The sequence below is a fragment of the Falco peregrinus genome, chromosome 1, assembly GCF_023634155.1.
Source record: "Falco peregrinus isolate bFalPer1 chromosome 1, bFalPer1.pri, whole genome shotgun sequence".
In the NCBI taxonomy this organism is placed as follows: Eukaryota; Metazoa; Chordata; class Aves; order Falconiformes; family Falconidae; genus Falco; species Falco peregrinus.
Genome location: NC_073721.1, coordinates 1,838,511 through 1,852,500, shown reverse-complemented (window position 1 = coordinate 1,852,500; position 13,990 = coordinate 1,838,511). Strand labels below are relative to the sequence as shown.

Below are 13,990 nucleotides of genomic sequence, written 5' to 3'. Positions count from 1 at the left end.
TAACGAAACTTATAGCTGCCTATGTAAGCCTCTTAATTAGACTACTACAGCGATTTCCGAAAACATTTAGCTGCTATATACAAAGGAAATAAACCCACATTGTCAACTCGAGAGCGCTCCAGAGTTTAAAAGGGCTCCTCTGTAAGCTATTGAAATAATTATTGAAGGGTACAACGCCTTCGTCTTTGTCAGAGTAATTGTACTTCGCCTGTCAGCTCTGCTTTTCTCCGGGAGGAAATCACACTATTTTACTACTGGAGGCATTTAGGTCCAACCCGACGTTAGTCAAGAGCAGCAGAAAGTTTCCGCGGGGTGGGAGCGGGGCCAGGGCCGCCCGGCTGCCGGGCTCAGGGGCCGCGGGCCGGCAGGAATGAGCCGGGGGGCAGGGGCAGGCTAGGCCGGGCGGGGGCACGCCGGGGGTACCCCGGCAGCTGGGCGGCACGGCTGGAACTGCCATCTCTGGGATCTGATCTCCAGAACACGGTAAATTATTACTCGTTCTCACCTTCCTCCTCACCTCACCCCTCCGCCGCCGCCCCCCCACACCACACAAAAAAAAATTTAAATGGTGAAATGTCTTTCCGGAAAATAAAATAAAAAATTATTGATAAAAAACACGACGAAAAATAAAAATCAAAAAAGTTGATTAAATCCAAGGCCAGCGAGTAGCTTTCTGTCTTTAATTGCTGTGCTGCAATGCTGATAACACGTAGTTATCATCGGAAAAGTTGACCAAGACAGGTTAAATAATTTAATAAGGAACTGCTTGTAATTATGTTATTTACAAGGTATGACAGAGGTTTGAGGAAGAAACAGAAGCTGATCTCAGGGAAATGGACGGGTTTGGGTGACCCCTGGAGCACGGAGTTTGAATTATGGAGATGGGGGGCTGAGAGGTGAATATGGACTAGAGGAGAACAAGATGACTTTTCACCTCAGCACATTTAACTTTTAAATCCAAATAAACGTCTCGTGTTACTGGATCATCGCATTATAAAAGAAAAGGACTAATCCGTGGCCGGTTGCGGAGCGCCTGGGCGGAGGGGCTGCCCCTTCCTCACCGGGGGAAATATCGCCAAAAAAAGTTACAAGGGGAGGGGGAACAACAACGGCATTTTAAAATAAACAGGGCAAGTTGATTTTTTTCCCCCTTTCCTTTCTCCCTTGCTAAATTAATTATATCAAACATCTGTTCACATGACGCTGTACCTAACGCCACACACACTAGTGATGCCAAGGCTTCCTCCGACAGTAACAACACACCTTGTTCGCCCTTTAACATCTCCTCCGGTAACGGGTATTGGAGTGACTCGCTCAGGTAAATGAGAAATAGGTGCGGTCCCACCGGTTTAACATCCTCCCTCCCCCTCCCCCTGCCCCCCCTCCCCCCCCCCCCCCCAAGCGAGGGCAACATACAAACTTAGTAACTCGCGTGTAAAGAAAAGCGTAAACTTTCTCACCTGTTTGGTCATTGAGTCTATTAGACGAACATACAGGTCCTGCTCCGTCCTAACTCCTGCGGAGGGAAAGCAGAGAAAAAGTCCTGTCAGGATTTCAGTGCCGAGCCACCCAAATGACATAACGAAAGCATGAGGTCAGGCAGCTCACTGCCATGGGCAGGGACGGCCGCTCGCGCCAGGCTTAAAATAAAAATTACAAAAAAAAAAAAAAAAAAAAAGAGAGAGAGAGAAGAAGAAAAAGGCCAGAAACCACCTAGTGCCGGGCTTCTCGCCCCCGGCTAGACCTGGCGCGGCGCGGCCGTCCCCATCAGCCCCCCGGCCAGGCTGGCTGCGGCCCCACGGCCGCGGGGGGAGGGCGGCACGCGAGGCCAGCGGCGCGCGGGGGGCCGGCGGCGCCGCGTGCTTCCCTGGCGCGTGGGGACCCCGCTCCGCCCGGGCCGGGGCTCCGCTCCGCCCGCTCCCCGCGCTCACCCCAGCCCAATAATTACCATTAATTCGCAAAACTGGAAAAAAGTCACTTAAAAGCGATGTTCTGCTGGAGCAGCTATCGATCCCCTTTTTTACTTTCCACTTCAAGACCAACCGGTTAATCATGTGAAGTACCATTGGCTTATTGATCGTTTATGTTTTGTTTTCCTTATATGCCAAGGAAAGAGCCGTGTTTACATGCGTGTAATTTTAATCTCCAAATCTTTATATCCTTTTCCAAAAGGCCTTGAAAAAGAAAGTGAGACTTTTCTGCGGCACACAGACGTTCAAAAATGAGATAACGACAACTTACCATTGCTATACAATAACTGAAGTTTATAATGAATTCCATTGTTAGTTTTTTCATTGTTTGGCTCCTGCAAGTAACGATAAATAATTACATTTAGCATGAAAAATATCTCCCTCCTCCTGACGTACATTTTTCTCGTCCCTGAAGCGGCTCGGAATTAACAGTTTGCAGAAATTCAGCCCACGGTCACTTTTGTGGAGCGCTGATGATGTCATTATCTTGGTGCAAATATGTCATGTTTAGCCGTTTTCCCGGCGTTAAAATAAGTCGGGGACGCGGCAGTAAGTTTCTAAACCCGGGGTCTATTCGGAGCGGCAGTAATAACGGGGGGACCCGCACGTGGTCTGGGCGCCTCTGGAGTACCGTTAGGGCTGCCGTGGTTGAAAATTATCTTTGATCAATTAAATCACGCTTAAACGTTTTTGTTTGTCTGGGGTTTTTTTCCAAAATAATAATAATTAAAAAAAAAAAAAAAAGATAACAGGCAGACTTACTTTCTCTTTCTCCACAAAGTCCACAAAAGCTGTTCTCTCAATCTCCACTGGCTGTCCCTGCCTGTCGTACAGAGCTAAGACGAAGTGGAAAAAATTGGATTTTCTGAGATTGGAAGGCGGCTGTTTCTCGAAATGTGCCCGAGCCAGCCCCACGCCGCTGCGGGAGAAAACAAGACAAGGCGCGGGTGAGAGCGGCCGGCGCGGCGGGAAGGGGCGCGCAGGCACCGCGGCCGCGGGGGGATGCGGGGAGCGCGGAGCGGCGCGGAGCGGGGAGGCTGTAACTGATACGGGGCGGGCGGGGGGGGGGCGGGGGGGGGGGGGGGGATTTACGGCCGGGATGAGAAATACAGGAGGAGAAAACCGCCGGGAGAGGATTTGGCAGACGTACCTTTGGGCGGCCGTGTTAGCATCCACTACCCCAGCAGTATGCATCCATGAGCGGACGGGATTCATCCCACTGCCCAGCGGTTCTTCTTTCATGGTCGTCCCACCTCTTGGTATATTTTCCTGAATCCCAAACATTAAAACAAATTTGGGCAAAACCAGCTCCTAACCAAAAGGGGTTAAAATTGAGGGAAATGTCAGATACGGGGTGGGTTGGTTGTTGCTTGATTTTCTCTCTCTCTCTCTCTCCTTGGCGACTGGAATATAAGAGATGACTTTACTCCCTGTGATCAGTAGGAGAAAAGCCCAGTTCAAGTCTTGCTTCCTTCTTCAATCTGTCCTGTATTGGCACGACATAAACAATTTACTGAGTACTTCTGTGCAGCGAGTTGGATGGCGTTCCAGTTTGGTGGTTTAAAAAAAAAAAAAAAAAAAAAAAAAAAAGAAAGAAAAAAAAAGAAAGAAAAAGTGTAACGGCAGCCGGCGACACTGCGAGGTTGCTTTTTTTTGGGGGGGAGGGGGGGTAAAAGAATAAATATTTTTGTTGTTGTTCAGACGCGCTCAACGTGGTGTCATCCTAGTAAAATCGCCTCGGAAAAAAAAAAAAAAGCTTCAGGACACTGCTGAATCGACCACTTTCTGGCAAGGCTCTCCTGCTCCAAAAGACAAATAAACGGGAAAAAAAAAAAAAAAATACTGATTACCGCGGAGGTGTTCCCGGGCACACGGGAGAACGGGGCGCGGGCCCGTGGCGTCTCACGGAATGGACGGAGGCGCGCAGAGCCCGGCCCTCCCTCCCCGAGGAGCGCGCCCTTCCCCGGGAGCCGGGCCCCCGCCACCGCGGGAGAGGTGTCGTCACTGATGACGTCGCCGGTGGGCGGGCTCAGCGCCATATATGGAGCGTGGGGTTCAGGCGCTCGCCGCCGCGCTCCGGCCCGGGGCCGGGCCCCCCCCCGCCCCCAGCCGAAGGCCCCCCCCCGCCCGGGGCCGGGCAGGAACGCGCCGTCGAGGTCCCAAGTATCTTCTTCAAAGTGGCTTCGAGGAACCGTCTCAAGCGCCGGGCCACGGGTGACCCGCCCCCCCTCGCCCTCGTGGGCCGCAGGACAGAGAGAGGAAGGGTGGTCAGGGAGACGTGACCCTCGTGGAGGGTCGTGGGGGTGTCGAGGCGGGGGGGAGGGGAGCGTGGGGACGGACAAAGGGCGGCTGGAGCCGCGCAGCACCCCTCCGCCAGCACAGGACAGAATACACACACAGCCGCGCACGTAAATACATCTATTTGAAGTGTTCATACACACAGACACACATATCCACAGCTATATGTCCGCCTTGTCCATATATATCTATATATCCGCCTCGAGTGATGAGCCTTTTCCGCCCAGTGCGGATTAGGGCTTCCTTTTTAAATTTTTTTTTAATTATTATTATTATTTCTTTTTGTGAATTGCTAAGGTCCGTGCGTTAATATTTTAATTAATCGGTGAAAATCGAAGTCCGATTTGCGTTATCAGGAGACCCCCTGATCCTTTCTCCAAGGGGTGAGGGCGGGGGGGAAATATGTGTTAGAAAGCAATCTATTTTGCTGGTGTTGGGGGTTAATGACTATTGCCAAAGATAAGTGAATTATCAAAGCTGTTGCTCTACCCGATCTCAAAATCCATTACATTGCTGGCCGTCTAATTAAATACGTAAGTATAATAAAATCATATTTTATGACTATTTGAGGGTAATGAGATTAGTCTTTAGAAGCGATCGCCACATATTAAAGATGCCACTGTCTATAGAATGTTAATAACCTTAAATCAAAGTGTATGGAAACTATTCATGATAAATTAAAAGAAAATTCCTGTATTCATAATCAGCCCGGAGCTTTTGAGGTACAGTAGAGCAGATTACAAACCCAAACACTTTTATCGCGGAGGGACGAGCGGACCAAAGTTCCCAAACAATGCGGCGCTCGGGCTGGAGGTGGCATTTGGTGGCGCCGACACATTGAGGGACCCCGGGCGGGCGCCGGGGGTGCCGGTTCCCCCCAACCCGCCAAATCCGCCCTCCTAAAAATAAGGTAAAACCGCCCAACAACGCTATAATTGTAACATATTTCCTAAAATGCACAGAACAATGCCGAAGTTGGTTCTTCCCTCTGCTAACGAAAGCATAATGCTTAAAATCATTTACAGTATCTTTAATTCAGATTACACGCGCCAAGGCGATTTAAATCTGATTACCAAATTAGAAGGTTTTAAAACAAATCCTTTTAAATCTGATACTGTTGACTAAGGGAGGAGGGGGGGGGGGGAAGTTCCATAAGCCCATCACATAAGGTAACGATCCTGCCCCAGAAAGAAAGGGAGTTTTAAACCTTTTTGACAACAAATGCAGCTGCCCCACTATTTTGGACGATATTAAGCGAAAATGAATGCAAATCTGTGTTCAGAAGCCATCTGGCCAGAAATGGGGGAATCAGCTGCTCTTCACAACAGGCTCTGAGGCTGAATCTATTTCAGCTCATTTTCTAGATCATCTGGTCCTGCACCCAAAGCGTGGAAAATACGGTCTTTATCATTCACCAACTTTATCTTTTTTTTGTCACTCCGCGGCTGGCTGCGAGCTGCCGGCAGCCGGGAGCCCGCCCGGGATGCTCTCTGCCCGCACCGCTCCGCGCCGCGCCGCGCCAACCCCAGGCCGGCATCCCGCGGGGCCGCCGCCCCCCGACGACTCCGCCGCGGCCCGGGAGGGGCGGCCGGCCCGGCGGCAGGGCTTCCCCCGGCCCGGGACCGGTGTCGGGGAGGCCGGCAGGGCCGGGAGGGCGGCCCGCCGCCGCGGCACCTTGCACCGGCGAGCCGGCGGGGGAGCGGGGCCCCGGCCGCGGCCCGGCGCCGGGCGGGCAGGGGGTGTGCGCGGCTGCCGGGGGCGGCCCGAGCCCTCCCGGCTCCGCGGCCCTCCTCCTCCTCCTCCTCCTCCTCCTCCTCCTCCTCCTTCTCCTCCTCCTCCTCCTCCTCCTCTGGCGCGGCGCGCCAAGTCTCCCTTTTGTGTGAATTTACGGGGTGAGGCTTCAGTGATCCCCCCGCAAATTTGCATTTAAATAGCGACATCAAGCGATTCGCGTGCCACACACCAGTGGGCTCCCAGATGTCACGGCGGAGCCGGTCAGATGGCCGCAGCCCAGCTGTCCCCCCGGCCCAGCCCCGCTCTGCGGCCCCCCGCGCCCGGGGCGCCCCGCCGCCGCGCCGGCACCGCCTGCCGCGGCCCGGGCGGGGAGACCTCCGCGGCCGCGATAAATCACGCCCGGGAGCGCGGCCGCCTTCCCCCTCGCCTCTCGCCCCGCACCGCATAATAACACATAATCACACGCCGTACGTGGATCGCGCAGATTAAAATTGATAGCCTCATTTCCACTGCCGTTATAGGATTCTCCTAAACTTTTTTTTTTTTTTTTTTTTAACTCGGGACAATCCCCTCGGGACCATTATCTTAATCATTTCACTTTTTTTTTTTTCCTCTCCCCTCCCCTTTCACGTTTGAAATCACAAGTTTCAGCCCGTATTGACTTTACTGTGAATTTCGTCGCGGACCTGCGTGGGCCGCCGGCCGGGCCGCCCCGCTCCGCGCCCCCCGCCGCCGCTTCCACCGCAGAAACTTTCCCAGCGAAAAGTTGCGCCGGGAGCGGCGGCCCCGGCCCCGGCCCTGCCCCGCGCCAGCTCCCCGCCGCCCTGGGGGGCTCGGCCGGGCCCCGCGCGAGCTCGCCGAGGTGCATATTTCAATTTTATTGTTTGAAGGCGCCGTCATTACTAACGTGCTCGGTTACAGTAGGTGTAATTTATGCCCGGTTTAACCGAAACAAATCTCTGCTAACTCCCGTTTCCTGCGCTGCAGAGGGGTGATAAATTTGTATTTTCGGGTATTTTCAGCCGAGCGGCGGACGCCCAGGTACCGCGACTCCGCTGTCGGGGCGGGGGCTGGCCGCCGGCGGGGACTTCGGGGCGTAAATTCACGGGAGAGGCGCGGCGGAGGAGGTAATTAGCGCGGGGGCGCAGCGGACCCCGGCCCTTGCGCGGGGCGTCGCGCAGCCTGCGCCCACGGCGGACCGGCGGCCGTGCAGAGGCCGAGCCGGGGACCGGGCTCGGCAGCGGAGCCGAGCCCCCGGCGGGGGCTGGGGTGCTCTTTTGGGGCACACCGACCCCCTCCGCCGCTAGCAAAGGCCCCCCGCGCCCCGCCACGGGCAAAGTTTGCGGGAGGGCCGCCCCGCGCAGCGGGTTCGCATCCCCGGGCTGCTCCGGCTTCGCCCGCCGGCCTCCCCCGCCGCCCGCCTTTCGGTATTTATCTCCCTGGCTTTGGGCTGATTTCAATATTTGAATTCAAATTCCTGCGCATCCCGGGCCCGGGGAAAAGCCGGGTGCGAACCAAGCGGGAGGTGCAGCCGGCCGCGGGGATGCGTGGGGAGCGGCAGCCGGCGAGGAGGAGGGCTGACCCACTCCGCGCTCCGCGCAGGCCACCGCGGAGCTCAGGCAGCCGGCTCCGCGGGGGCGGTGCGAGGCGCGGGGGGCACCGTCCCTGCGCCTGCCCGGGACCCTTCGGGCAGCGCCGTCGGGGCCGGGGCGCCCCTGGGCGGGCCGCACACGCACCTCCCGCGCCTTTGCGCGCCCCTGCGCGCCCTGCGGCCAGGTTGCGCGGCGTGGTGGTGCAGCCGGCTCGGGGTAAAGGAACTCCCTCCCGGTGCGGGGGTGTTTTACTCAAACCGGCGCCTGGCTCCGCGCTCCTCCAGGAGCGCTTTCGCCGTCCTGTGCCCCGATATTGTTAAATCAAGAATTAGTTCTTAAAGGAAAAAAAAAAAAAAAAAGGGAGAGAAAAAAAAAAAGAGGAAAAAAAGGTTTAAACTTTCCCCGTACCCGCATGCCAGCCCTGGCAGCCGTGCGTCCAACGAGAGCCTGGCCTCGGAAGGGAAAACCGCCCGCGGCTGCAGCCCGGCGGTCCGACGGCGCGGCCCGGGCGCTGCCCTTCCCGGAGGGGCTGCGGAGCGGCGGCCCGGGGGGACGCTGCGGGGCCGTCTCCCTGACCCCCGGGGCCGGGGGGGAAGGCTGGGGGGGGACGCGGCTGCCCGCCAGCACGGAGCCGCGCAGCCGGAGGGGAAACCGCCCCCGCGGTGGGGTGCGGGACGGGCGCGGGCGCGCAGCCGGGGCCGCGGGGAGTTGGCGGCCGGACAGGTCCTGTCGTGCGGCGAGAACAATATAAACTGACTCCAACTGAACAAACAAGGATCGATCAGATAATTTCAGATATTATAATTGGCTTTAATTAAACACACTTCGTTCTAATTAACTCTGAAATTTTAGCATGCTTTGGGACGTTGGTGTCTGATTTGATATTGTCAGTCCAGATGTCCTAATAAAATTCAATCCTCCACTCAAGACTTCAATATTCACTAAGAACAAAATGCAAATTAAATGTAAAACCTAAAGTATCGCCAAAGGTATAATCAAGAAAGGTGTCTCAAAACTTCTCACTTTTTATTACGCAGTAGTTAGAAAATGCAGATTACATCCTAACAAGACCTCTACTGAATAATATAAACCTTAACTCTTTCATGGTCAAGGCTCGCTCTCCCCGGCGCTCTGCCCTGGAGGGATCTGGGAATATCCTGAGCCACGCGCAGCCAAATATTCGCGGTGCGGGGCCGGGGCTGCGCGGAACGGGCGCTCGCCGGGCGCCGGGAGCCCCGCGGAACGGGCACCTCGCCGCCGCCGCACTGGCGGAGCAAAACTTTCCGCTTTAACAAGTACTATTCTCGCCGAGCCGGACAGCGGGAGGTGCCCCAGCCCGGCACCGGGGTGCCCAGCTCCCGCTCCGTCACGGCGGAGGCAGCGGTGCTGCGCTGCAGCAGAACCCCGGGCGCGGCGCCGGTACCGGCCACCGCGCAGCGGGCTCGGGGCAGCGGGCGCTCGCCCACCCGGGCAGGACACGGATGCCCTGCGTGCGGAAGGGGCGGGGGGGGACGAACGTCCCCCTCCACCCTGGGGGACGGTCCACGTCGCCTTGCCCCGCAATTTCCCTGCAAGCCACAGCGGTCCTTTAAATAACTGAAGCCCGCAGAGCAGGTCGGTGATGCGCGGGGCTGCAGCCGACCCCGCTCCGCACCGCCCCGCACCGCTCTGCGCAGCCGGCACGGCCAGCGCCCCGGGGCGCGTTACCGGCGCAGCCCCCGCGCCTTGCCAGCCCGCAGCTCCGCGCACCGAGCGGGGTACAGAGCGCGCAAAAAGCAGAGCTATTCCCACATTAAACATTTGTATGTTTTCCATACTAATGGAGTCACTTAAAGCTGTTGCTAATTTAACTTTTTAAAAAGGCCACAGCGTGGTGATTTGCATTTTCTTTAGGATATTGAAATGAAGAGAAAACTGCTGGGCGGTGAGGCTGCCCAGAGCATAGCTGGGGGCCATGCAGAAATAAAAACAGATAAAGAAAAGAAGAAAGAAAGAAACTGCCTTCTCTTCTAGACTATTAATAAGCAATTTGTCCCGCTGCAATTTACATCGCAAAGACAAACGTGTCGGGGCGCCCGGCTGCCGCCTAGCCCGGCCGGGGCCCCCGCGGGCCGCCTCCTCCCGGCTCCCGCACCGCTCCGCGCTTGCCTGCCACCCCCCCCAGCAGCCCACCCCCCCCCACCCCCCACCCCCCCCCCCGCAAACTGAGCGAGGCCCGGCCAGGCGCGGAAATCCCGCGGCCGGCAGGCCCGGGCGCTGCCCGCTGCACCTGGGGCTTGAATTTCAAATGAATTTCCGAGCGCTCGGCAAAGAAACGCGCCCCGGTTTGGGTAAACAACAAGTGCTGAGATCGACATTTCTCTCGCCAGATTCCCCCTCTCGGCGCAGAGAAGCTCCGCGGCTCTAGCGTGGGGACGGTGTGCCATCTACAGGACACTGCGCGGCCGGCCGCGCAGCGCCCGCCGGCCCCCGCCGCCAGCAGCCGCGACGTACCCGCTCCCCCCTGCCATGTCGGTGGTGGAGCTTCGATTATTTGTTATTTGAACTTTTCTAACACCGTATTAAAACTTTACGGGTGACAAAGGCCAGGGCGCTGCCTGCGCAGTCTTTGGGCGTTGGATTAAAAGATATGAAATGTAAAGATAATGCAATTTGATTTGTTAGTCTAACTCCGCGATTTGAGAGTTGATGTCCCCAAAGACCAGGCTAGCTTTTTCCCTTTATTTATTTTTATTAAAACATCAATCTACTCTGGAGCTGGGTGAACTCAGTTTCACCTAGAGAACATAAAATTCTCCATAGCAAGGAAATAAGCACCTTTCATAAATCAACAGTATTCCTGACAGATCGATCAATTTTTGGCTGTTAATCCGAAAGGAGGAGTTTTAATTGCTTCCTGCCTTTTAGCCCGGGCACCTCGGCACGCCGGCTCCGGCAGCGCCCCGCTCTCCCCTTTTGTGCTGGCGAGGTGGAAAAAAGCCCCGTAGACTCGGCCGCGCCGCCGAGAACCCGCGCAGAGCAGCACAGGGCAGCGCAGCGCCGCGCCTGCCGCGCTCCGCCGGGCCCCCGCCGCGCAGCACCCCCCACCCTCCCCTCGCCGCGCTACCTGCGCGCAAGCGGCCGCCGGCGCAGACGGGAGCCGCGCTCGCCGCCGGCGGCAAGTAACTGCGAGGCAGGACACATGTGGGCGCACAGGGGCGCGCAGAGGTGCGCACAGACGCGCGGGGCGGCGGCACCCGCGCACGGCCCGTCCCAGGTAAGCGGGCGCTCCGCCACCCGCGCCCCCCGCTCCCGCCGCCAGCCCGCGCCCTCCCCGCCCCCCCCCCCCGCCCCCGCGCAGAGGCGCGCAGCCAGGGACGCTGCAGAAGCGGGACCCGCGGACGCGGGCGCTTACCTTTCGCGGCTAATTAGGCCAGGGAGAGGTTTTCCGAGGGAAAGCCCCAACCCGGCGCGGAGGGCAGCGTTTATTGAGGAGGGGAACGGCGGAGTGTGCGTGTGCTCTGCGCGCTTTAATACACTACTTACCCACCGCAGCCTCGCCGAGGCTCTGTGGGGCACGGCGGTGCGCGGAGCGCAGCAGTGCGCAAGCGCCCCCCCCGCGCTGCGCGGGCGGGAGGCGGGCGGGAGGCGCGGGGCGCCCGCGGGGGCGGAATCGGCGGCGCGGCCCCGGGGGGGAGCTAGCGCCCGGACCTCGCCCCGTCCCGTCCCGGGCCGCCGCCGGTACCGTGGACCCCCCTACGCGCCCGCCCCGGGGGGCTGCCCCGCGCCTCGTCCCGCGGAGCCCCGGGCCCTCCCGGGTGGCGGTGGTTGCGCTGGCGCGGGGCGGGCTCTGCAGGGGCCGGGGGGGGGGTGGGGCGATGGATTCTCAGGAGCAAAGCGCTTTAGGAACGCAACAGTTTGTGCTGCGGGGCTGCAGCCTGCCTCCGCCTGTGAACTTACGGCTCCAGCTTCGGGAGGGAAATGGCCGGAGAGACGCTGGTCACATCTTTTAAAACTCTTTAACTCTTTCAGTTTCCCCACTCCGGCTCGAAGTGACGCCTGCAAGGCGCACCCCCTGCCAGCCACGCTGGGTGCGGTGCGGGCAGGTGCTGGGTCTCAGGAACTTCTTAGCTGCGTTACCCTTTGGTTTTGAAACGCGGGGGGTTGCACTGGCGATGCAGCGCACCGAGAATGCTACTGGCTGGAATAAATTTTATTTTCTTTCTTTCTGCTCTTCCTCTCCTCCCTCTCCCAGCTTAGCACAGGAACTCTTGCAGTATTATGTTCACCTTCGAGGAGGGTAGAACTGCTGTGCTGTTTAGCAAGCTCCCTGCTAGCACGGATACTTTCTAGTGATCCAGCGTCTTTGTAAGTGATGTGCAGTTACGCGATGTGAAGGTATTTAGAAAAAAAGTAGCAGTTTCCAAGTCAGGCAGATTCCTGTGGTGCAGTGAAGCCATGCTTTAGGAATGGAGCTACATTTATAAAGAATAAGCCTATCGCTGTTGACCTTGGTTACAGATTCAACATTCACCTTCACGTTTGTTCTGACAGCAGCTACTTTCTGGGTTCGTTTGAATTCGTACAGAGTCATGGCTTTTAGCGGCGGGGGGAGGAGGGCGGCTGCAGGCAGCGGGGCAGGAGCCCACCCGTCTTGGTTCAGAGGATGCCAGACCCATGTCTGGGGTGGGTGCGGGGATGGTGGCCATGGCCAAGGCTACCCCTCACCCCGGGGTCCCATCACAGAGCTTTCAACTTGTCCTGGGCGAGGGGGACCTCATGGGGCTCTTTCTGCTGTGTTCACCCACGGACAAGCTCGGCTGCGGCTCATGCCAGCCTAAGTGCTTGGGAAACAGCTTTCCAGGCGTGCTGGAGGTGTTGAAGGTTGTGGGTTTAGATCTAAAAAAGACAACACAACTCTGGTCCTGCTCTCCGGTGCCCTGGGGTGTCCCCACTACCGGTACGGTCAGTGGAGGCGCTTCAGCTTAGCATTTCATGGGAGGTTTTTCATGCCTGGCCTGGGTCTGGGAGGGTGGACCTGAGTTCTGGTGACCCAGTAGGAATGACCTGCCAGTGGCCTTAGAAAGCGCCACAAAGGCAACTGGAGGATCTGGACATTAATAGTTTTACATACTGATGGCATGGGTTGGTAAAATTCAGTTCAAGGGGGTTCATTCAAGGGAACCTTATACATGTGAAGCCTGGAAAACTGTGAAAAAGACACAAATTTTAAAAAGCATTTCTGACTGGAAAGAAAAAAAGGTCTCTGTGGGCTTTGTGAAGTCAGCATGGGTGAAATCAAGAGGCAGGAACGCAGGGAGAGCTGGTCATTCCAGGCCTGAGCCCTGCGAATTGTGCCCGACCTAACACCTTGCCGTAAGCCAAGAAACATTCTGCTGAAAAATAGCGGTGAATTTCCTTTCATTATACAGTAACCACTTTTTGCATGGAGGCTGAGCTAGTCTTATTAAGACAGATAGGTGTTCACAAAATATTTATAAAGCAGATTCCTCGACAGCCCCATGCCGTTCCCAAGGCAGGCAGTCTGTCCGTGCAGATGATGCAGGGCTGGTGTGTGCTCTCCCTCAAACCTTCACCTTCAAACCCCCGTACAAAGCACTGCCTTTTGTTATGGCCCACAGAAGAGCTGTGTGGTGCATATGGCTTGAAAATTAATTGTGCCACTCTTCTTCTGTTGTGAAGAGCATTACCAATCCACTTTTTAAAATTTAAAAAGATCATATATTTTTCACATGCTCATTGTGCTCTTCAGAAAAGGAAGCTTGGTTATGCTCCAGCCTTTTAAATCAACAGCATGCATACAAACTAGTAGGTGACTGAACACTTTCAGGTATTTAAAAAAATGAAATCATAGTCTTAATCAATGCTTTGGACCCCCTGGACATGAGGCAGCCCCTCCGGAGTCAGAGGGCTGCTTGCAGGCTAGCAGCGGTCCCTTTTATTTTGACACCACGCGTATTCTTGGCAACTTTCACTCCTAGATTAAATTACAGTGCTCTGGGACCACTGTCTAACGGCAGCTACTTAAGTTATTAGGGTAGAACTGTGACAACATCTCGGTGCTCCTTATCTCTTTATTCTTAGCTCACTTTTTAGCACACCACACTCTCTATCAGCAGTTTTCATTCCTCCTTCTTTAATCTTACCTCCAGCCTTCAGTGTGTTCGAATGGCTCCTTTCAGTGCTGAGGCAGTGAAACTCCCGACTCCAGCTCTGCAGGGATGCTACAGAAGCACGCGGTGACGTTTCCCCACGGTATAAGCATGTTACCTTTGCAGTTTCACTCTTCCATCAGCCTGGGGCATCTTGTCTGCTCCCAAATCAGTGTATTCCTCACGGCAGCGCACAGTTGCAGCTCTTTTTCAAGTGGACATGCTGCAACCATGTCTCAACACA

The 13,990-nt window shown here is 56.5% G+C and overlaps 1 protein-coding gene across 5 annotated transcripts in view; it reads right to left on the bottom strand.

Annotated features, from left to right (window-relative positions):
- The window catches only part of EBF3 (EBF transcription factor 3), a 122,843-nt gene extending 119,287 nt beyond the window's left edge, over positions 1-3,556 (bottom strand). For 4 of the 5 annotated variants that reach the window (XM_055816448.1, XM_055816449.1, XM_055816453.1 and 1 more), the window contains exons 1-4: positions 3,121-3,555; positions 2,733-2,889; positions 2,242-2,305; positions 1,461-1,516 (exon numbers count right to left, since the gene is read on the bottom strand). In XM_055816448.1, coding sequence (XP_055672423.1) covers positions 1,461-1,516; positions 2,242-2,305; positions 2,733-2,889; positions 3,121-3,254 — 411 coding nt within the window. In that variant the 5' untranslated portion in view covers positions 3,255-3,555. Of the gene's footprint in view, positions 1-1,460; positions 1,517-2,241; positions 2,306-2,732; positions 2,890-3,120 lie in introns of all 5 variants that reach the window. The other variant, XM_055816465.1, reaches the window with a different exon arrangement.
- Positions 3,557-13,990: the final 10,434 nt, after the last annotated feature.